The 24,594-nt window shown below is 40.4% G+C and overlaps 2 protein-coding genes across 2 annotated transcripts in view; both read right to left on the bottom strand.

Moving 5' to 3' along the window:
* Positions 1–15,165, bottom strand: part of cemip2 (cell migration inducing hyaluronidase 2) — a 32,851-nt gene extending 17,686 nt beyond the window's left edge. Inside the window, exons 1-8 of the mRNA XM_077561197.1 lie at positions 14,970–15,165; positions 11,912–12,276; positions 11,317–11,457; positions 10,535–11,102; positions 6,623–6,792; positions 4,986–5,177; positions 3,058–3,227; positions 1,527–1,739 (exon numbers count right to left, since the gene is read on the bottom strand). Coding sequence (XP_077417323.1) covers positions 1,527–1,739; positions 3,058–3,227; positions 4,986–5,177; positions 6,623–6,792; positions 10,535–11,102; positions 11,317–11,457; positions 11,912–12,245 — 1,788 coding nt within the window. The 5' untranslated portion in view covers positions 12,246–12,276; positions 14,970–15,165. The remainder of the gene's footprint in view (positions 1–1,526; positions 1,740–3,057; positions 3,228–4,985; positions 5,178–6,622; positions 6,793–10,534; positions 11,103–11,316; positions 11,458–11,911; positions 12,277–14,969) is intronic.
* A 972-nt stretch (positions 15,166–16,137) lies between these two features.
* abhd17b (abhydrolase domain containing 17B, depalmitoylase) overlaps positions 16,138–24,594 on the bottom strand; it is a 17,933-nt gene continuing 9,476 nt past the window's right edge. Inside the window, exons 3-4 of the mRNA XM_077561198.1 lie at positions 19,793–19,972; positions 16,138–18,103 (exon numbers count right to left, since the gene is read on the bottom strand). Of these exons, the coding sequence (XP_077417324.1) occupies positions 17,884–18,103; positions 19,793–19,972 (400 nt within the window). The 3' untranslated portion in view covers positions 16,138–17,883. The remainder of the gene's footprint in view (positions 18,104–19,792; positions 19,973–24,594) is intronic.

Here is a 24,594-nt window from a genome sequence, read left to right as displayed (position 1 = left end):
TAATTGTCTTGTCCAAGGTTCATATACAAATGCTTTAGTGCATTACTAATTGTGTCTGGCTTCCTCTTTAGCACAAACAAAGTACTGGGAAACCGTCACAGATGACGGTGGAGTTCCCACAAAGTGTTTACTGATTACCGCTGAGGGAAATTGGGCTGGCAATTGCCAGCCGAAGAGTGTTGACAGGAAAGCACCGTGGATGAATTGGACATGGGAAAGAGGTCAAATTGGCATTATGTGTACGAAACACCTTTGTACTTTCCATTTCCTTGATGCTGAAAGGAAAAATGATGGCAATGCAACAGCCCCAAGGACAAAAACAAAGACGATGATCCATTGACGTCAAGGCAGTATCAGTCACGTTGTCAACAAACAACCTTGAACACGTGATGTCAATGAAAATGTGCAATGGCATACATGGATGAAGATAAAATGTTTGTCATTGGGGGGGGGGGGGGGGCATTAAGATTAGTGGAGAAATGCACAGCAATGCAATGCTGAAAGGAGTTAAGGCGGTATTTTATTTTTTGTTACATAAAAGCTATTTTTTTTTCTCCATTAAAACGTGTCGTGTCATTTTGGTGATACAGCTCTTGTAGTGGATCCCATTAGAACAGTGGTGTCAAAGACCGGTCCTCGAGGGCCTGAGTCCTGCATGTTTTAGAGGTTTCTCATGTGCAACACAATTGATTCATATTTAAGCTCATCAGCAAGCTCTGCAGGAGCCTGATAATTATCCTGATTATTGTATCAGGCGCGTTGGAGAAGAGAAACCTCAAAAATATACACTTTGAGGACTGAATCTTGACACATGTTCATTAGAATGTGTTGCCCTTTGTCACTAAGGAAACCCCATTTAAGGCAACAGGACAGGCCCTTCGATTGAAGAAACTGAGAGGACTGACTCATTCAATTTTGCAAATTGAAACTGACAAGGTGAAAGGAAATATATATATAAGGATATGTTGTTGTCCTGAACTGTTGTACGAATCCAGGTGCCGAACAAATTGTGAATAAAGGGCGGAATCAACCTGGGAACGCTTCCTTGTTTATACTATAGTCCTCCCTGCTTCGGAAACATGTTTTTGAGGGTGCCTGGGAGAGGGCTTGGCCAGCCCGGTTTCTCACGCTCACAACTTTTTGTTAACGAATAAAAGACGGAGCGGCACACGGTGTGGGTAGAGTCAGCTGTGGGATACGTACGATCGCCCAGCCGCTAAGCAGCTCGTTTTACCCGGCCCGTCGGCTTCTACGGTCTAGCGTTGATGATGATTATATTCTGCTGCTTAGCGTTGAAGTGTGTTGATTGCTGTTTGCGGGGAATAAAAGGCACATTTGTTCTAGCACAGTATATCAGTCTCTGTGTATTCATTGTTACCACCGATCACTCACGATCCTGCATAAAAATATAAACGTGAAGTAGTGTTTTCCATAAAACACAAGGACTAATTTTCTGACAAAGCGTCAAAACGGACAATTTATCTTCATCAGTTTCCCTCTTTTTCAAGTTATACAGAACTACTGACCAGCAAGCCGTTGGTGGCGTGGATGGTGACGCAACGGGAGAAGGAGTGGTGTATGGAGAGGCCGTCCACGTAGGTGGGCTCCCAGTAGCCTCCTTTCTGGTCCACATCGCCACACATGTGGAAGTGGATCGGGTAGCGACTCCTTTCTTTCTGCTGGCCCATGTTCTTAAGCTCCACGTAAGACAGATGCACTGAGGAGAAGTTTCCAGAGATCTGGCATAGTGGGGAGGAGAGCAGGGAGCCAATGAGATGATCGTGTGTTAGAAAAAGTAGACCGCATTGGCCCTGTGAAGGATAATTTTTAAGTGTACGCAACTGCTCGCGCTGTGACACATACTGTACACTTCCTTGTTCCTTTTTTTTCTTAAACATCACATAGAATTAGCATCTTAACTGGAACTCACACCAAAATGGCTAAGATATGATAATGTTACTAAATTAAATGTGTGAATATTTTTTATTATTATATGTAACTTACTTGTTGGTCTTCTACCACTTTAAGCCATTTACAGTTAGGGAGAGACTAATTTAACAAATAAATATTCACTTTAGCACAAATGTAATCATGGTATGAATATTTTGTGACTTAACTGTGTAGTCAAAAAATATATATATATTTTTTTTTACTTTATCACAGCACGTGGTTTATGTTCTATCTACTTTGTCATTGCAGATTACAAATTAAATTTAAACGTGTAGAAGTTGATCTTGAAGTTGAGGAATTGAGTTATAATTTGAAGCCATTTGAGTAGTTTTCAAACAGTGGAAACATAATGTAAAAAAAAAAAAAAGCAAGCTTTACAAATATTTAGGGAACCACTGGGAACCCAAATGCATAAGGTGAAAACATTAAGATGAGAAACTGCCTTGTGCATATTTCCAGATGGAGTATACAGAATGGTAATCTAAAAATGACATGAGAAAAAGGAGAAAAATGTCCAAGACAGAGTATAGAAATTGGCGTAGAAAGACAGTAGTTAGTTAACTCTTTGACTGCCAAAAACGTTAAATAACGTTTAGTAAAATCCTATGGAGGAGTGCCAAAGACGTTAAAATACGTTTGTTTGTTTTTTTCAAAACAGAGGTGAAACTAACCATTTTCTATTGTTGATTACTGAAAAACGGAATAAGGTAGAAACAAACTTTTTTTTCTGATGAAAGATGAGAGTCCAATCTTTCATTTGGTAGTATGTGTGTTTCCATAGTCCAAACACATAATTTTCTGTGGACCTTGAAAGATCAGTCAAAAATGCTTAAATCGGCTGGCACCCACGGCATCCCTTTTCTGAAAACGTCTGGCAGTCAAAGAGTTAACATAAAAATACAAGCAGGGAACATAAATAACACCTCACATTAGCACAGAAGGTAAATAAACAAAATTCACCGAGTTCCAAAATGCTGAATGGAAAAATATGTACATTAGTCACAACACAGTAACCGAAGAAAGCAATGTCAGGATAAAGCATGCAGACACACGAAGCTTAGTTTAGCACTTAGGAATACAAAGCAAGGGCACTACAAAGTTACACACCATGATGTGGCCTCCGTAGGTGTCGTGGCTGTAGAACTGACACAAGTTGTTTCCGTAGCAGGAGTTTTCCATTTCTCCATAGATAAGAATGTTCCTAGAGAGCAGAGCCACTTCGGCACGCATGTCCACTCCATCAACGATCTCGCCGACATGGTTGTAAAGAGGCTTCCCTGTGGAGCGCATACACGCAGTCAGCATGAGGTGATTTTCCGATTGGATAGAAATAGAGAAAAACGGCACATAACTGGAGTTAATTAGGCTACGTATATACTATGCACCCGGCGGCCGCGGCGGTACGGTTTCAGGTCACCGTGGATAAAACAGAATGGTCGTGAGACAAGACAACACGGGTGGGCGACGGTATAAGCAGGGATGTGTTTTGACCAAAGTGAAATTATCTGAAAATTTAGCCGGGGGTCTGGGGGCCGCTGGCACCCAGCTAGGTCCAGGGTTAGGGTTAGGGCTCATGGGTTTTCCGTGTTTTTAAGTACTTTCAATGCACTCACATGACAAAGAAATAGACAAAACAACAGCATAAATTTTCAATGTATATTGAACTATCCCATATAAAATGGCAGTTTTAGTCAACTCAAAATCAGTCACATTCAAAAACATTGGACTGCCTTTGCTTTTAAAAACTATCACTGAGAATATCATCATATCTAACTAATGTGATTACTAAGTTAACACATAAATAATGTTGAAGAGTTCAAATTTCATGAACAAATAATTGTATCATGACCAAATGAAAAGTAACTCATATTAGAGCATACCACAAATGCCTTTGTTATAGCAGAAGATGTTATCTGTCGGAGTCATGTGCATACACAATGAACTACTATAAAAAAATAAAAAATAAAAAATTAAATAAAAATAAAAAAATCAGATTTTTTTTTTGGGGGGGAGATAAAAAAAGCGGAATTCCGCGAATTAGCGGAAAAATCACATCCCTGTATAAGTAAAAAAAATAATAATAATAATCAGTCTTCAAAGGGTGAGTTGTTATACTTATATTTGTATAATAGAACATACAGAACTTCTCATTATACTTGTATGACAGTTAAGAATGTCACTTAACATCCACTTGGCAGGAAATTCATATTTCTGATGACAATAGTTGAAGCCAAATTGTTTCACTTGACAATTGTTTCCCAAAGGGAACGAATTATAATGAACCAACCAATATCACATAACGGATTGTGTCCCACGGCATTAACCAAAAGCAGAGTATTCCAAACAGTTAAATTAAATATTTACTGCCCACCACAGAAATATGCTTTAGCCGTAGCCGCACCTCACGCTCGACCCACTAAAATAACATACAGCTTGGAAGAGAAAACTGGTGAGACGCTTATAAAAACATAAATCAGCTCCCAAAGTGCTCGTGTCCACAGAGTGCTGTTGGCAATGATAACAGCAGAGCAGCTGCTTGGTTTCAACAGTGACTTAAAAGTCGAGACCCGCGTTTTTAATCACATCCTTTTCTGCAGGAAGGGAGTTGGTCTTTGCTTGAAGAAAATAGATCTGATAGTAGGATGGACAAAAACGGTTGGGTCAGACTCAGAACATTGGGGTGTCGTAAAAAAAAAAAGACAAAAGAGAAACTTTCTGTGATGTATATTGCGTTAAAGGTACTGTAGGTATGTATCATGTAAAAATCATTAAAAGTCAGCCAAAAATAATAATAACTAATAATAATAATAATAATAACTAAGCAATTTCATGTGCCTAAAAACTTGCTCTCACATGCCAACAAAATGCACGTGGCAGTGGAAGTTAATAAAAGGCGACAGTTTGGGCTCTGGGACTGATTATTCTAGATATAAATCGTAAAGCATCGCAGAATAAATTCGGGGCAGCCTGATTAATTCAAAAACAAACCACTATTCCCACCACATCTGGACTTTGTAACACCCCCGCTGTCTCACCTTGTATTCGGACCTGCCTACTGGTGCAATGAGGGCAGGGTAAAAGTGTAAACTCTTCAGCTTGATGCATGGAATAATCTGTACTGGCAACGACAATTTGATTGCCGGGTTGCCAGGTCTGCTGCACCTCATCCTGGAGATTGAGCACCACCTGGTCCACCGCATCCACCTGAAAACCCGAGATGGGGAAACCTAGGAAGGGAAATAATTAACTTTTAATCGAGAAAAAAAAAAAGGAATAACATGGATTTACCTTGTGACTATTTTTTTGGGTGGGAGGAACATAAAGTCAATCAGAAAGCACACCTGCAAGTAGAATTGACTCAAGTATGAAAAAGGTTTGTCAGGGTGTGGATATGTGCAGTCACCCGAAATATACAGCTCAAAGGTCATGTTTAATGATTTAAAAGCTTTGTATACATTTGTCATAATGATATGGTCACCAAAGCATAAAGTTAATTCAGGTTCAGGTGGCAAATCAGTCATCTGACACACCTCATTTGTGACCTTTGTACCTGCTTACACAATGCTGCAGAAAAATCCATCAACTTCCCATTGCAAGTTCATAAAGCTAAATTCATCATCACTTCATTCTATATCTATGTTGTATACGTCACAAAACATATGAGTGAGTAATGCATTTCAGAATTTTAGGGAGTAATAGTGTGACTGCATGTAGTTTAACCCTGGAGAACCCAAGAACCCTTTTCTTCTTTGGAAAATTATGAATTATACATTAAATGACTGCTATAATTTTACTGAACACCAAAATATATGGTTTTTCAATTTTAACACTTTATTCCCTAATTTAGGATTAGGGCGAAATTTGACCCTTTTGGGATTTAGGGGTATCATTTCGAAAAATCAGAATAACAAAAACTGTCAGTAAACTATTTAGAATTTAAGAAAATAATCAATCAAATACACAGCTACATTGAACAATATAATTTTTTTGTTTTATTTGTTGCATTTTAGAACTGAATTTTGAATGTACAAACACACTTTGGCCAACGGAAACAAGAACACAGGGACAAAATCACTGCTGGAAAAAAAAAAGGTCTGTTATTTGAGTAGCAGAATTTATAGGGGCCAAATTTGACCCCGTGGGTTCTCCAGGGTTAAGGTACTGTACTGTACTACAGTTAAAGGCTACATTAAGATGACTATTATCCCCCCCGCCCCCCGATCAAATAAATAATTTATATTTTCATTATTTCTTAGCAAATTGAGTTTGATCTTAGTGGTTCCACTGTCAGGTGACATGTTTATCATTTTTATTACCTGTATTAAATAGTTCTCTTCAAAGATGTCAATTTTTGTCATAATGAATTTTGTCGGTTATTTATAGCCCTCTCTATGCTACGGGCTTAGCTGTGGGTATAGGGAAAAAAATCACTGCTGGAAAAAAAAAAAAGGTCATTGTTATTTGAGTAGCAGAATTTATAGGGGTCAAATTTGACCCCGTGGGTTCTCTTAATTAAACATGTGACCAATTGTATGTTTTTTTTTTGGGGGGGGGCCTTCAAACAAACCACTGTATTCTCAAATATAGCTATTATTTCAAAACATGTAGCTGCATATTATATAGCGGCAAAGAGGACATGATATAACTATTGGTACCATTACGCATTCCTCACCATTCTTCCACTCGCTGTAGGCCGAGACGGAGAAGCGCACGCCGTTGACGGTGGTGAAGTTCCGTCTCGCTACGGCCCTCCCGCCAGTGTCGTGGTTTTCGTGTTCCCTGACGTCCTCCGAGCACGACGCGTTGCCGCCGCCCACCGCCGACACCAAAGCCCACGCTTGCCTGCAAAGATCACGGAGAGGAGGAGGAGAAAAAAAAAATGTCAAAATGTCATCTTGTGTTGCGTCATCGGCTCATTTTAACTTGACAAGTGTGATGCCACCATGAGTCCTCCGGTGATGCAAGAATAAAAAAAAAAAAAGTCATCAAAGCAACCAACGAAGCAGAAATTGACTTTTGGAATGTGGGAAAGTGGCACATTCATCTCAGTCCTGCCTGTTGTGTTCAATGTGTCAACAATAAGCTAACAATAATAATTAGGCTACAGATCATTTTTGACACATCAGATCCTCCCCGTCCGCCTCAAGTCCCCGTGGCACATGAGTCACATGGTCAGTAGTTCGGTACACGCGTCTCTGTCCCAGCTGTTCAGAACAATATGGCGAGGACGAAAAAATGAAGTTGCCAAGAAACAACGGAACAAAATGTACACCACTTACATTCATCACTGCACTTGTCACTCATAGATATAATAACAGTTAACAGTCCACCATGTTCAAATGTGTGGAGCCGATTATCGCAATTTACACGAGTACCATGATTGACATTGATTTAAAAATTCCACAACGATGACCTTTGAGCATCCACTGTGTCCTGTCACAGAATAATTAAAAGACCAAAAGGGATGTTTCACAGTTTGATGGAAACTTTTGAATTCAAAATGTCTTGAAAAGTATTGTGGTGAGATAATTGTAAAAAAATAAAAAATAAAATAGACAAAAGATGAAATCATTTGAGTGGTGGAGGGTGCGGATTTAGGGGTGTAATCCTGTAGTGAATTTCATGTCACAATTATTTTAGTTTGTCTAGATTCCAAACGAGAAAGAAAACTTATGGAGATAATATGTCATAATAAGTCGTCAAACATGCCTTTCGCAGGAAAGGACCACCCAGTGAAGGAATGCCCTTGAACTATTTTTGACTCCATCAAAAGTTATGAAAAAAACAAACCAACCGAAACGTACACACTGGTAATCCTCATTGTAAAATAAATAACACAATCTTTTTGAGGATAAAAGTGGAACATTGCATCCAGCGGACACACAAACCGGATCCATCTGGGGAGCCGCACTGTACTGTCAAGTGCAGATCTTCCCGAGGGGAAAGAACCTTTCACCTTTGCGCCCCGTGCGCAAACTGATAAAAGCGCAAGCAGGAAGCACAGGGAGAGAGAGAGAGAGAGAGAGCGCGTAAAATGGCACACTTTTCCCTTCAGTCTCGGCCACCGGTTGATCTTCACAGCCTTTAAACAACCTCATTATTGCTGGGTGTGTGCGTGTGTCTAAGCGCTCTCCTGAGAGACAAAAACGTTCAACACAAAGGGTCTACTGAAGCGTGGTCGACTTTAGTTTCCAAAACAAGCTGGAGCTCATTTTCTGTATCAAAAATAACGTGTGGTTTTTTTTTTTTTTTTTCAGCAACCTTATGTTGAAATACTAAAACTGCAGTAAATTATTTTGTTGAAATTGCTCTAAAGTCATGCACGGCTGACTCGCGAGGTGAACCTTCATACATTTATACAAGAACGCAGCTACGCACGCTGGATAGTTTATTGTGTTAATATAAGCATGCGCACGTGTTCAACGTCCCACACGCAGTTCTATGGATTTAAAGCCTGAAAGATTTCTCAACTCTAGTGAGACTTTGAACTGCACACTGTCGTCTATAATATGTCAGCGGTACGTCTCCTATCAGGCAAATCCACTGAGAGCTAAGCTTAAATCCCTCCAATAAACGGTGAAAGATGAAAGTGCGCACGTTAGGCTGTTGTGTAAACACACACACACACACACTAGGGCTATATCATCGGAGTCATTTGAAGCGCTGTGTTGTGGATTTGAGTGGATTTCTGTGAAGACCTCCGTGCTGGCTCGGTACCCTAAAGTGAAACTGGAGAATCTGGCATAGCGCTTGACTGGTCTGCCAAGCCGAGGTCCGAGCTGGGTTCAGCTACAAAATAAATCCAGTGTAACGCTAGACTTGTATTGGAAGAAATATATGCGTTTGTGGGTGCTGTAGACACAAAAGGCCCAATCGAGTAATTCAACTAACTACGGCAAAGTTTTTGTCTTTTAAAGACAGAGGAGTGATAGGAACGCTACCTTTCCTGAACAGTCACATTTTTGCTGGAAACTTTACGACCATAACCTTGTTATCCGGTGTTTGCTTCCTTTCCTGGCAAAGAGCAGAAATTGACAAAAAACAGGAAGAGAAATAGTACACGGAATTATTCAAGGTAGAATCCCAAATGGGAAGGTATGAGAGAGCATTATTCTGGCGTTATTGTTGGTTGTCTATCTACGTAATGAGGTGTCAAAAAAGGTGTAAGGAATATAAATTGACCCTGGAGAACCCAAGAACCCTTTTCTTCTTTGGAAAATTATGAATTATACATTAAATGACTGCTATAAGTTCACTGAACACCAAAATATATGTTTTTTCAATTTTAACCCTTGTTTTTTGAACTAGATCAGAGTTGCTAATTTATCAAAATATATATATAAAACATACTCCTAGGCATTCTGCAACATGATATGAAATAGATTAACAAAAAATACACAATTTTACCATCTGATGGTTTGCTGAGAAGATGGTTTCGTTTGGATTGATTTCCAGCTCAACAAAACAGCAAGCATGTTGCCAACCATCTTGTCTGGCTCTTGTAAGTGCAATATTCATCCACTAGATGGCCCCATGCAGGGGTCAAAACTGGCACTCTGGACTTTTGAAGTTAAATTTGTAAAAAAAAAAAGGTCTTTGTTATTTGAGTAGCAGAATTTATAGGGGCCAAATTTGACCCCATGGGTTCTCCAGGGTTATTAATAGCATAAGTCAAAAAACTTAAAACAAAAACAAAATTGAGCCCCTAGGGACCAAGAAACGATTTCCCAGTGGTCCAGAACCACCACCAGGAAAAGTAAGATTTCAAAATGGTATGACCTGAAACTGTGAAAAACATGCCGCACTGAACGCATCGATAGACTGAGACACAGTTGGAGTCTGGTTGACGAAGACAAACCGTACACGGTACAGAATGTGTTCATAGTCATGCTTATTACCACAGAGTCACTTCAGTACAAGTGTGACACGCCTCCTGAAGGGAAAATAACCATGGTTTGATATGTCCTCATGTAACCTCTTACATAAGGATATGTTGTTGTCCTGAACTGTTGTACGAATCCAGGTGCCCAACAATTTGTAAATAAAGGGCGGAATCAGCCTGGGAACACTTCTTTGTATATACTACAGCCTTCCCTGCTTCGCAAAACATGTTTTCGAAAGTGTCTGAGAAAGGGCTTGGCTAGCCCGGTTTTTCACGCTAACGAATAAAAGACGGAGCGGCACGCGGTCCGGACAGAGTCAGCTGTGGAATACGTACCATTGCCCAGCCGTTTTGCAGCTCGTTCTACCCGGACCGTGGGCTCTCCGGTCTAGTGTCAAGGTAAGCGCTGTTGATGATCATATTATGCTGCTTAACGTTGTAGTGTATTGATTGCTGTTTGCGGGGAATAAAAGGCATCATTATTCTAGCAAAGCGAGTTGTGATTATTGCTGTTTGCGGGAATAAAAGGTACAATTATTCTAGCACAGCACAGGTGTTGATTGCTGTTTGCGGGGAATAAAATACACAATTATTCTAGCACAGTAAATCAGTCTCTGTGTATTCATTGTTACCGCCGATCACTCACGATCCTGCATAAAAATAGAAAGGTGAAGTAGTGTTTTCCACAAAACACCTCCTCACCTGTACTTGAGATCGTAGACGTATCTGCTGCCAAGCGTCTCTTCAATGGCCTTCTTGGTTTCATCCAGAAGACTTTTGACGGCCGAGTCTCCGACAGCGAGCGCGACGATGCGACCCGCCGGCAGCGACCGGAGCAGCAGGGTGAGCCGGCGACTGTCATTGCGGGATTCGTGGGTGTCGTACCGTTCCCTGAGTAGGATGTCGGCCGTGTCCTGATCCACCACGCGCAGGTTGATGCCTCTGCTAAAGTTGCGCTGGAAGGCGTCGCCCCCCGTGTCCAGGCCAGAGGCAGGCACGTTTTTAGTCAACAAAGACCAGGAGACTCGTTCTGTGCCGTGGAGCTCCAGCGTTCCGCCACTCATGACGGCAATAAATTTCCGGCCAAGACCGGGTACTTCAGGGATGTCCTTGCTGTCGGAGCGCCCTGAGAGGGCGATGGCAACGTGGGAACGGTAGCGACATTTGGGTGCGCCGATGTAAAAGGCTCCGCCATTCTCAATCAGGATATGACCTGTTCTTAAGGTTATGTTTTTGGAGCCGTCGGTGTTGTCCGCAAACACTACACGACCTGTGAGAAGACAGATAGTTGAAATGGGGGGGTGTCCAAATCCAATCCTCAAGGGCCACTTTTCTGCATGTTTTAGATGATTCCCCCCTCCAACATATGTGATTCAAATAATCAGGATTGTGACCAGACTTTTGCTCATTTGAATCAAGTGAGTTGGAGGGAATCATCAAAACCATGCAGGAGATTTGAGGTTGCTCCTTCTGAGGCTTCTTACCTCCTGATTGGATGGTGAGTGAACGGAAAGTAGCAGAAGATTCCAATCGAAATAAATCTCCCCTCCTCACAACAATGGCCTTTTCTGTCTGGTGGCCTGGGTTCCAGTTACTCAGAGACGGGTTGTGATCAGGACAATTCTCTGCAAAAAAAAAAAATCGGCGAAACAGATGAGGTGGTACATTAACTCAGTCCGGTATTAAAGGGGTGGCATAGCTCAAGTGGTAGAGTGGCTGTCTTCAAGGTTGTGGCTGGGAACCTGTCATTTTATTTTACTATATTTACTGTATGTGCAATATTGCTGTTTATTATGTTACAATAGCTTACAAAAATATTGAATGTACTTTTAAGGAATAAAGCCTCTGCCTCCTTTTTTTATTAACACATATTTTGCTATTGTACTTTTTTTTTTTGCTATTTTTTTATTAACACATATTTTGCTATTGTACTTTTTTTTTTTTGCTATTGTACTTTTTTTTTTTTTTAATTTTTGCTTTTGTACTTTTAATGTTGGTCATGATTGTGGTACTTGAAGACCCAAGTATTTTTTTTTCTATGTTTGACAACCACTGCTTTAGAGGATCTATAACACTTACCGTCTAAAATGTCACCACTAGTGAGACTAAGTACAAGTATGAGGCTGAGGAAGAAAGCTCCCATGGATACCCCGAAGCAGATGAGCGTGTTCTTTCTCAGCTGGAGGCTCTGAGCACACTCCCGGCGCTGGCCCTCCTCCGAAAAGCTGAAGGTGGCTTGTCGCTGCGACGACAGGCCATGAGGTTTGATCGGTGGCGGTGGTGGGGCTTTGGCCGGCGGGGGCGAGCGGACCGGAGCGACCCGCCCGGGGACGTAGCCCGGGGAGCGCTGGTGATTGCCTTTGGGGGGAGCCGCAAAGACGGGGAAGCGGCTCGAACCATCACTTGTCGGCATGGTAGTTACGTCTGCTGACGTCTGCTGCTATCTGAAAGGAAACAAAAACACAGAGATGGGGAAGGTGGTTCAGACAAACAATAGTCATTCAACGCTGCATGTTTGAACAAATGAGTCACTGAGGCGCTTTGGAAAAGATTGGGAAAAATGTGGCAAGGAAGGGAAAAAAAAGCGTGGAACGTTTTTACAATAGTGTTGCATGCAGACTTAATTGGAGTCACATTTTTGTGTGTGCACTGAATGAACCCGTCTGATATAAATCTGGATTTATCGGTGGGGGTAAAAAACTGAATCAAGACAGTAATAAAGGCATCCTTAGTACGACAGAGTTTCATTTCTACAGAGGTGCCGTAGTCAGACACTAACCCTGTCATGAAGTCAGAATTTCAATAAATGTTTGTATAAAAAAACACTTGTAGACCCTAAACAAAACAACCAAATGAAAAATTGTTCTTCTGCGGTAACTTGAGTGTCTTCTTGCGCTGCAGCAAAGTATTCTTACGGCAAAAACTGCCGTTATCGAATATTTTTAGAATCAGTTATTGTACCGATTACTGCAGTAATTTCTGGACTATAAGCCGCTACTTTTTTCAATTGCATTCGACCCTGCGGCTAACACAAAGGTGCGGCTTATATATCAGATCACAAGGGGCGCACTATAAAGAAGAGCGTCAGGGTCCGGCTTATATGCGTAACAAACTCGAGTATTCCCCAAATTTAGCTAGCGTGGCTTATAGTCAGGTGCGCCTTATAGTCCAGAAATGACTGTACATGGATTCATTGAGTAACCTTATAAAAAATAAAAAATAAAGTTTGCATTATTAATTAGGGTCGCCATCCCACGCGTCAACACTATCTGTGACTGAGCATGTATGGCTTTAAAAGGCGGGGCCTGACCTGGTGAGTGACGTGGGAGTCAGAGAATGAGAGAGTAAAGTTGGCTGTTGTGAGCTCAGGTTAGTGGCTGCCTGTTAACCGTCTACTGCTTATGTGCCTGCCTGGGTGTTAGTTGTGGCTGTAGTAGCTTATGTATGAATTTGTTTATTCCTGGTACTTGTTTATTTTATGACCATTTGCTCAACTGAACAATTAAAAATGCACCAAGGGGCATTCTCTGCATTATCACACATATACATACACAAAACGCCCGTTTTGTTGACAATCAATTAATGACGGGAAACTTTGAAACATTTATGGACTGACTATAAGCTTTGCCGGAAGTGGGTTTTTATCCATCAACGTAATCGTCAATAACCGTGTCAATACTAACTAGGGGTGTAAATTGCCTAGTACCTGGCGATTCGATTTGTATCACGATTCATAGGTCACGATTCGATTCGATACCGATAAATCACCTTACAAATCTATAAATTGATTATTGCGATTTTTTTTTAACTCAAATTTGGAAAATACTAATCAGTAAACATGTACATATAAGTAAGATTTGTATGAAAAAAATTGTATTTGAAAATTCAGGCTTATAATTGAGCCACTGCATTTAGCAAACAGGTTGCAGTTTCATGTTTGAACAGCACTGAAATAAAATATTATGGTTCAATGTTCCATTAATATAACATTCTTCCATGCTTAATATGTAAATCCTAACCCTAAGTAAGACGTTTTGTTGAATATTCCCATTAAAAAAAATGGATGTTTAAAAATCAATTCGGCCGCGTATCGAATCGATTCAAGAATCGCGCACTGTAATATCGCGATATATTGCCGAATCGATTTTTTCTAACACCCCTCGTACTGACGGATCTAAGCATTCCGTCAATGGTGTGCCGATGTAACAACGGTTTTGCCCGCCTCTGGTTTTTAGAACTAAAACCTCTCCATAGCTTTAGCGGAACACTTAGAGCAACTCTGTTTCTAGATGTAAATGAACTTTAAATTTTTTTTTTTTTTTTTACACAAAACTCTCATTTCTGATTTCAATAAGAATCCCTCGCTGAATCGACCAGCACCCATACTGCTGTATTTTAATGTTGGTCATTATGGGTGGTACTTTTTGAGAGCTAAGTGATTTTTGAGGTGGAACTTAATGTAGACATTCCTTCGATTGAAAACAGGTGAGCTGCTCCTGTTGAGGTTTAAGACCCAACATCTCTCAATATTCATCGCCTTGGACATGACACTGAGCACAAGGCTGCAACACACACACAACACTTCATGGATTTCCTGCTACTGAATATCAAACAGATGTGTGGGACAGACCCTCACACATTCCTCAGATTCCCCCCCCCAAAAAACATTCCTTGAAGTGAAAAATACAGCTGAGGTGAGGTAAGTGTGCAGTCCTCAAATTGATAAAAACTAAAAGAATCTGCAACAGCAATGAGACAAATGTGGTTAATGATGCGTGGAGAGGACAGGACAGAACTCTCCTCATTCTTGGCAAATGCAACCATCACTTACAGTAGCTCAAATACAAACTGAGGGGGTTCCGCTTATAATTCAGCAGCAGTACTACAAATTATTGATTTCATCTTCGCAATTAAAGTGAGTCACTATGTCAACACAAAAAGAGGAAATTACAGAATGTTAGCTTACTGTAGTAGACGCTTTCCGACTTTTGACAGCTGGCTAAAAACGAAGGATGTAACATGCATAGACAACACATTGGACCGCTTTGAGTGTCTGGTCCCTCCTTCGCTACCCCTCGTACCAGTTGACACAAGCGGACACAATGTGAAGCCTCTCCCGGGCGGCTTTGTGAGTTACCTTCGGTGGTGGTCGGGCTGTCCTGCTCCCAGCTCCCGCTCTTGTCCATTCGCTTCGAAAGCCAACTTTGAGACGAAGGAAATAGCTTCACCCTCGCCGTCGGCTGTCAGCGTGCCTTTTATATTCACCTTCTCTACACATGGTCGATTTTTTTTTTTTTTTATGCCTGTTGATGGGCAGTCGTCCCCCCCCCTCCTCAGACGGTCAACCCCCTTCAGCCGCGGAAAAGAGAGGAGCAGGCGCGGTTTGGGAGAGGAAGTGATGATGCGTTCAAAGACAGCCAGCGAGTATATTGCTATTAACAAAATACTGTAGTACACCTCGCACTTAAGGTAGTAGCGCTAATTGTGGCAACTAGTAAGTATTTAAAACGCAGTGTTTGTGAAATTAAGAAAGTTATGGTGTTAAGTGTCAACTGTAACTCTGCCTTGATCGCTTTTAAATAGCGGCGTTGCCGGTTTCCAAAGTGTTCGTGAAGCCCCTTTAGTGAAGGGGAGTGGCTTGTTTAAACCAATGCCACACTGCCACCTGCTGGAACTAATACAAAAGGAACCTTATTGTGATTCTGCTATGAACACGGGCGTTATTTAGTCATTTGGAGTCCGAGGTAAAACATGGTCCGTCGCATCCGTGGACTGTAAAGATTTTTAATATGAATGTTTAGCATCAACTAAAATGTGTGAATTCGAGAACAGGGATTTGGAAAGTCACTTGAGGGCCTTCTACAACCATGTACCGCACTTAAAAAAAAGTTTTATTTTCATCTCAGGACATGGTCTTTTGAAATCTTACAGATTAAGATACTAGTTACATAACGGTTTCTTTATCTTAAAGTCCATCTGGCCAGTGACTATTTAACACCATGTAAGAAACAGCCATTCCAATAGCCATTTTTGTTTTATCTCTATAGAAACATTTCATTCTCCTCTGCTGCCGTCACTGGCAAGAATATCTGGCTCTTGCTGTCAGTTTATGGATATTCAGTAATATCATGAAAAAGGCTGAAATCTTTAGTAGTTTTTATTTATTTATTTTTTTTTAACTTCATTTTCCTCTCACCTTCTCTGGTTCTCCACTCTGCTGACATTGCATTCCTTTTATTTGACTGGACCGAATAAGGCTTATTTAACATTCAAATCAATCCCCAAAAAGTCAACACAAACTAGAATTCTTCGAAATTACCACTTTATTTCGCTATCCACATTAGATATACTAAAGTTCATATTGTTATTACAGCTTGAGTTCCATTTGTATCGAAATATGTGGTAGAAAAAACTGAATCAAAGGATGTCAATAGTCCAGTCGAGCAGTACAAAACAATGAGGGCTGTGACTTGATCTGAGAGATGTCACATCAAGTATACTGTAAATGTAAGCATACCAAAGATGATGGCAACTGAGTTTTAAAAGGAACAAAAAAAATATATAAACATAATATAGTGATCTATTTACAAAGTAATTTAACTAAGACAGAAATGAACAATAATCTTGTAAAATAAAACACACAGGACCGGACAGACGCCAAATCCTGATTAATCAGTCGATGTGACGAGTTCCATTAGCACCCATAGCTTTAACATGGTCTAGAGTCAGACATGAATTCGGACTTGTGGGCCAAAAACAACAACAAAGTAATGGCATTGCGTGAACGTTGACATTTGCTTATCTCAGCTCTGAGCGTAAATGGGAGTCATTAGTGCTTGCTTGGCCTTGCTCGGCAATAAAAGGGCAAGTAAACCATCAACAATGGAACCAGAAATGGCAAGCAGACAAAAACGCGAAAGCAAAAAAAACAAAAAAAAAAGGGTCATGTAACGCTGAGCTAAAACTTAAGTTATTGTCCATGAACATGCGTGGTGAGTTAGTAAGTGTGGCTGTTTAGATATTCTACGGAAAACAAAACCTCTTCATTTTTAATTTTCCTGAACTGAGAATAAATAGACTCCAGGCACCACTTGAGGCCAAGAAGAGCATTAGTGGTATACATTTTCATCATATTATAAAAAAGACAAAAGTAAATCTGTTATATTTCTATCAGTTATACAAGCGATTATTTTTAATATGAGCTATAGATATGGATTCTTTAACATTCTAAAAAAAAACAACAAAGAGAAAACACTGTCAGAATCCGCACTCTTCTTGACATGTTCTTCTAAAAGGACACAAGACTTCTGCATAGTGATGCTAATCTGAGAGGAACTACATTGCATGATAAACTTACAAGTAAGATCAGAGTCGGCGAGAGGCCGCCCCCTTTTTGCGATATATTATACGAAACATTTGGCAACACCGACCAGCACAGCAGTTTGTCCCACACAGTTCTTCAGTGACGGCTAAAATGTGCAAATATCACGTATGATGTATACAAACATACTGCAATAATAACACACACAAAAAAAAAAAAAAAAATACTAACAACTCAACATCGGTTGGATTGGAGAGTGCAGTTTGGATCAAGGCTGTTTAGTGAGAGTGTCAGCATCCTTGTGGCCTGGTCAGAGGTCTGCGTTAATAAGCCAGGACTGCATCCTTTGTAAAAGGCAGCAAAAATGTCACATACACGCTTGTACACAGGCTCTTCTTCACACAGTATGTCGTCTACTCTGTCTTGCATCCGCATACTGTAGCGATGTGCAATTGTGCAACATGTTAAAAAAAAAAAAAAAAAATCCATACACAAAAGCGAAAACAATGGGGTTTTAGTTTGGGTATTGTTCAAGGTTCACAGTTGCAGTGGAGTGGATGGGACTGAACTGGAGCTCCAAGTACCAGAGGTGGTACATCATCATCATCATCATCATCATCCTACCACCAACACTCCCAGAGGCAAACAATGCCTGCATCCCAGCAAAAAAAAAAAAAAGTCATGATAATAATACCAACCACCAATGTTATCTCCGCAGCGTTTTCTTCTCCTACAAGTTGACCAGCTCATGCGCGACAAACTGCTTGAGTCTCTCCAGGTACTGTCCGTAGAGTTCCACGTCGTTGTGCCCCGCCCCTTCCACCCACAGCGGCTCCACGGGGCGCTGGCAGCGCTCGTACAGCGCCAGGCCGTGGGAGAAGTCGATGACCTCGTCGTCCGTGCCGTGGATCACCAGGACCGGCGAGGTCACCTTTGAAATCTTGTCGATGCTGTGAAGAGAAGGGAAAGTCGCACCATTATAAAAGCACAGCGATAATAATGCAATAAGTCATGAAGGCAAAAAACTAGTTGACAAATGCAATCAGCGAAGAGCAGAAAAGGACCAGCTTCACTTTTATCATGTAAATTCTATTTTTATAAACATCTCATCAGAGCTGTGAAAGCATGCCAGTATTTTGTTTGATGTGCAAAATTAATTATATTTGGTATTTTAGCAACGCTAATGATCATACTGTACGACAAGAGAGCGGCAGCTAAGTAGAGCGCAGAACAAATAAAGTGAAAACAATTCATAATTCTTCATATTTGGCTTTGTCTGTCCATCTGATTACTTATCAGGCTACTTCCTGGTTCATAGAGGATAGGGGGGGGGAGACTTATGTAAATGTTTCACATTTTGAAAAGGGTTATCATAAAAACAAATCTAGTGGTGACCTATGACTTTTGTTCCAACTTGTTTTCATGGTTTGGGTAATGAACAATAATGCTGTGTGTTATGACAGCGAAAGGTTTTTTTAATTTCGAATCCTGCTACTATGATGTCACCCTATTTACAGAGCAAATGCTGCTATAAGATGATCTGCTAACAACTACACACCCACTAACCAAATCAAGGTGTAGCCCTGTGGTGAAAACATGACTATGTTAAAGTCGTTAGAGACACTTACAAGCACCACCTTTTCCTAAGAGGAAAAAAAAAAAGATGTCTATTGGACACAATGCATATGCGGTAAATAACTGAAGCACGCGCTGTATTAAAAGCGGAAACCATACAGTGGTAGCTCGACATAAAAGTAGGCTTTTGTTACACAATCAAGATTTTGGATCCAATCAGAAGAAGGACCAACCAATCCAATATATTAAAAAAAAAAAAACGTAATATTTACTGTACGGTCAAACTCCACTTGGCACCGGGCCAGCCTACAAATAGCCAAAATTAGCATATAATTGACAAATTCAAATAACAATTAAACCCTGAAATTTTTCTCAAAGAGAGAGACCTAAGAACCCCACAAAAAAAAAATAATAATAAATTACATACAAATATTGGGGGGGAATTGAAAAAAAAAAAAATCCAACTGTATATGTTGAGAAACCTTGCATTATTAACTCATTCGCTGCCATTGACGGCTATAGACGTCAAAAATTCATTTAAACTATTTCTATTCAACATTTTTTTCTATTTCTATTCAACATTTTTTTCCATTTCTGTTACCAAGAGTATGAAAACCTAGAAATTTTTTTTTTTTTTGTACATTTAGCACAGATGTAAAATTTGTGATTAATCGCGAGTTAACTTGTGAAGTCATGCGATTAATTACGATTGCAAATTTAAATCGCCTGATGCCCCTAATTTCCGAAAAAAAAATAATCATCTTTTTTTTTCAAAGAAAATATATATATTTTTTTAAAATCGTAATTAATCGAATGACTTCACTAGTTAACTCACAATTAATCCCAATTTTTATATCTGTTCTAATAAAATTAAAAAAATTCTAGGTTTTCAAACTCTTGTTAACAAAAGTGGGAAAAATATTTTACTAATAAAAATAGTTACAATTAATTTTTGACGTCTATAGCCGTCAATGGCAGTGAATGAGTTAAAGCTGGCAGCACAGAAACGTCCCCGAAAGCCGGTATAAAATCTTCCCCCCCGCCACATCCATCTGCGGACTTACTTGGGAAAGGCGTCGAAGCAGTAAGTCTTCTTGGTGTCGGGGAAGGCCACCCTCATGCCGGAGGTGAGCGGCGAGTGCAGGATGACTGCGGCACTCTCGTAGCGAGAGGCCAGGTCCACAGAAGGCACGGTTCCAATACTCTGGCCGTACACAATGACGGTTTCTGGACGGATGCCATACCTACGAGAAGAGACACGTTTGGGTAAATCCTGTTTGCTCTGCCGCACGCGCTGGCGGCCGTCCGAATTGGCCATCCGATATAAAAACAAACAGCTTGGTGGGCAAGTGAGGGGGGGGGGGGGGGTTTGCTGTATTTTGGAAGCAGTTTTAAATGTTGACTTAAACGGGAAAGAGGAAGGGACAGGACGCTCTTGTTTCTAATCACAGCCCTCCAATTAAGCTGAGGTTAGAAATTTACCTTGAGTAACACACACACACACACACACACACCTGCAGGCCAAATGACTTACTCACTCGTGACTCACCGATTGCTGCCTCCTAAACCAAGCACACAATCATGCAATGACGCTAAGGTGCTTTTGTAAAACGGACTCACAGGGTGGAACATCAAAAGGAAAAGCAGATAGGGCGAAAATAGAGAACACTGGATTGGTTGCAAGGGGAAATGAAAGTGAGAGGGCAAAACAAAAAGGCAACAGAAGACATTCCCCAGCTGATTATTTTGCGAACGTGACGCGCTCTCGTGAGAGTCAGCTGACTAACAGAAATCCAGCCTGAGAAGACTGGCTCACTGTTTTCGACTCAGCTCTGCACGTGACACCTGGCTGCTAAGAATCAGGTTAACAAAAAGTGGTACTGCTTTTGGTGTTTGTACAATTCGAGAGAAAAAAACACATTCAACAAAATACAGAAAGTAAAAACAAAAAAAACAAATGAGGCTGCTCGTCGTTGGCTCGGCACAGTTGACATCACAGGCCAGATGTTCTGTCCTTGTACATCGCAAAGAACACCCAAAATGACTCACAGCTACAGCGCTAAAGTGGATTATGACATTTAGGAAACACAATACACACTCAAAGTGCAAAAGACCTAACATAAGCTCAGGAACACACACACACACACACACACACACACCTGCTCCCAGACGTGTTGAGAACTTGTAAGCCAATTGGCCGTCAGAGTACAAATAGGGGTGAAAAGTAACACGACATGGAAAACGGCATCCTCGCAAATCGAGTTAAAAATCAATTTTCCATTAAATAAAACTAATAATAGTAAGATTCCATTGAGTTGAGTGCAGTAAAGATTTATTTAATTTTTTTTGCGTTTCTATTGTAATGGTCCCAACTCATCTCAGATTTTCGCACCCTTAGGCTGGGATGCAGTAGGCAGTGTTAGGCCAATTGGAGGGTAGTCCGTTGATTGGCCAACAGAAAAGTCCGTTTTGTCTCTTCACAACTAATGAAAATACTAGAAATGCGCAAGTATCGAGTCTAGGTGTCGGTATGGGGCAGACACCGGTCATGTTTCGAGGTATCGAGTACTAATGGAGGCTGCCGATACCAGCCACGGATAGATAAGGCAAAAATAAATCTGACATTAAATAAGTCCTCCTAGTCAATAGTTGGGCACTATGCTGATGCTGCGGGTTTGACTCATTGGCGAATCATCACACGCGCCAGATGTTCAAAATTATCTGTAATATAAATTTGATCTATCTGTTCGGTTTGGGTGAGCGCGCGCGCACATACAAAATAAAAATTTATTTAAAAAAATATATATTAAAAAAATAAAAATAAATTTAAAAAAAAAGAGAGAGAGAGCAATGATGATGACATGTCAAAGCGGTTAAAATTACCGAATGAACAATACTGAGCACTCCAGAAAAAAAATAAAAATGAAATAAAAAATAAAATAAAAAATGTGATCTATCTTTTAACAGGTAAACCCAAGACACTGCACTGTACCACATTTTGTATACATTTTTTCGTTTAACAAATAGGCAAATTACATGCGGTCTGTGATTGGTTGGCAACCAGTCCAGGTTGTAATGAAATGGATGGTTCGATCAGCGTAGTTGCTCGCAATTAATTCCTGCTTACACGCCAGAGTTTGTCTGAATCCAAACCGGAGGGTGCAGCGTCTCGCTCCGCCCTCTACATCCTGTACTGCAGTACTTGTGCTGTTATGATGTATCGTAAACACATCATTGGCTTAGTAACAGGGTCAGGCACGGGTGTAGAAACCTGATCCGCAATCAGCTCGAACCCATTGGCAGCTGAAGTCTCTGAATCACCGATGCGCGGACTACTGCCTTATGACTCATCTTTCAAAATAAAACATTTCCATTGACAAATAGCTGAAAATACTTTTTTTTTTTTTTATGACATTTTACATTTATTAACTCATTCACTGCCATTGACGGCTATGGACGTCAAAAATTCATTTGAACTATTTAACTATTAGTTTAACATTTTTTTCCTCTTTTGTTAACAAGAGTATGAAACCCTAGAAAAAAAATATTGTACATTTAAAACAGATATAAAATCTGCGATTAATCGTGAGTTAACTTTAAGCATTTTTATATTTTAATGAAGGACTACTGAAATCAGTTAATTACAGATGATATGCTGAAATCAGATGATTTGGAAAATTTTAAATAAAAAAATTGGCTCCAAATGATTACTTGAGTTGATTATTAAAAATAAAAAAAGATTATTAAAAAAGTAGGGATGTCAGGCAAATAATTTTTTTAGTTTTAATTATTCGCATGACTTCACTAGTTAACTCACAATTAATCAGAAATGTTATATCTGTTCTAAATGTACTATAAAAAAAATCTAGGTTTTCTAGGGAAAAAATATTAAACTAATAGAAATAGTTCAAATGAATTCTCGACGTCTAGAGCCGTCAATGGCAGTGAATGAGTTAAAGAGGAACCTGATCAATCTGATCTGTAGTACTTAGACAGTGCTGTGCTTTTTCCTTTTTACGCATGCTGGCTTGTATTCCACAGTCCACTTTAAAAGATGTTTACGTCGCTACATTTTGTTAGCATGTTTTAATATTAGATCATAAATAATAAATGAACGCTGCTTCCTGGTAGCTCCAATCACTACAGCAATTTGTAAATTGTCATCAACATCCCCACGTTACCTACAACATCTCAATAAAATTCCGGCTATATGCCATAAACTGCTGCCAAAGTTCACTGTGAAGGATATTAGTGAAGAAACAACATTGCGATTGCTAGTTGACGCATTGCTAGTCAATGCATGCTACTCTCCCAAAAGGCATGTCAATGGATTGCTTTGTGTAGGACGGTCGTCTGGTTGCCTACTTTTGCCTTTACAGCACATGAACATGAGAAATTCTGAAAGGCGATGACCCTTGTACTCATGATAGTTTCCTTAAGACATTAGTGACATGATTCGCTACAGTTTCTCCTTATTTTTTTTTTTTTTAATAATAAACCTTTTGTCATTGTGTGATAAGAGTACTGTATAATCTTGTTTGCCAGTATCGCTGCATAAACCCTCACCACACAGATGTCACAATCAGGTCCATGTGACAATATTGTAGGGCGGGCCCGCCTACTTATCAAGTGACAGGATGATATGTGCTTTTAAAACCAACATTATCATTCGAAACGAAGCAGCAAGGCGTATTCACATAAAAAAACACAACAGATAAAACAAGTTGTCTTCTGTTTTTGTCTTCAGGGCATCTAGGAAAGTAGCTGCACGTGTGTGAAGCTAGCAGCGCGGCTATTAAAAGCTTTGAGCGAGCCAGGCGAGCACCCGAGCCTACAATTTGCTGTGTAGAATCTTAGGCTTGAATAGACCTTGCTGCCGTGCGGCCATGGTTACAAGCCCCCCCCCCCCACACACACACACAGCCCTCATCAGTTTTGTCTCTTGACACAAATCCGATCTTTTATGCCTCACATCCTCCCTCGTTCCTCGACTCTTGAATGCCTGCTGCTACCCACCCCCACCCCACCCCACTTTAGGAGTGGGAAAAAAATTCCCAACTCAGTGAAAGCAAATATAGCAATAAATTACATTTTTAGGACATCCGGAAAATATGCACAAACAAATTTGTCGGATTTTATTCATTCTAATGCGCACCGGTTAGTAAGGATGAGTTTGTTGACCAAAAAGTAAGACCATGAAGACAACAACTAAGGTCCGAGTCTACTAGGGCAGTGGTCCTCGGGGACCGGTATCCAGCCTGTTTTCCATGTCTCCCGCAGCCAACACAGGTGTAACATATCATCAGCTAATTAGCAAGCTCTGGAGAAGCCTGATAACGATTCCCACCTGTGTTGGCTGCGGGAGACATGGAAAACAGGCTGGATACCGGTCCCCGAGGACCAGGGTTGAGGACCACTGTACTGGTGGACCTCAATCCACCCAGACCCCGTAAACACCATTAGTCTTTTTTTTTCGTTTTTTTTCTGGAGAGCTCAGTATTGTTCATTCGGTAATTTTACCGATTTGACATGTCATCATCATTGCTCTCTCTCTCTCTCTCTTTTTTTTTTTTGTATTTGGGTGAGTATGTGTATGTGCGAGTGTGCATTCATTAGTTCACCTAAAACCTATTAAAAAAATCCCATACCGTTCAAAATTCCCAACTCAGTGAAAGCAAATATAGCAATAAATTACATTTTTAGTACATCCGGAAAATATGCACAAACAAATTTGTCGGATTTTATTCATTCTAATGTGCACCGGTTAGTAAGGATGAGTTTGTTGACCAAAAAGTAAGACCATGAAGACAACAACTAAGGTCCGAGTCTACTAGGGCAGTGGTCCTCGGGGACCGGTATCCAGCCT

The sequence above is a fragment of the Vanacampus margaritifer genome, chromosome 3 (assembly GCF_051991255.1).
Source record: "Vanacampus margaritifer isolate UIUO_Vmar chromosome 3, RoL_Vmar_1.0, whole genome shotgun sequence".
In the NCBI taxonomy this organism is placed as follows: domain Eukaryota; kingdom Metazoa; phylum Chordata; class Actinopteri; order Syngnathiformes; family Syngnathidae; genus Vanacampus; species Vanacampus margaritifer.
This window is presented reverse-complemented; position numbering and strand designations above follow the sequence as displayed.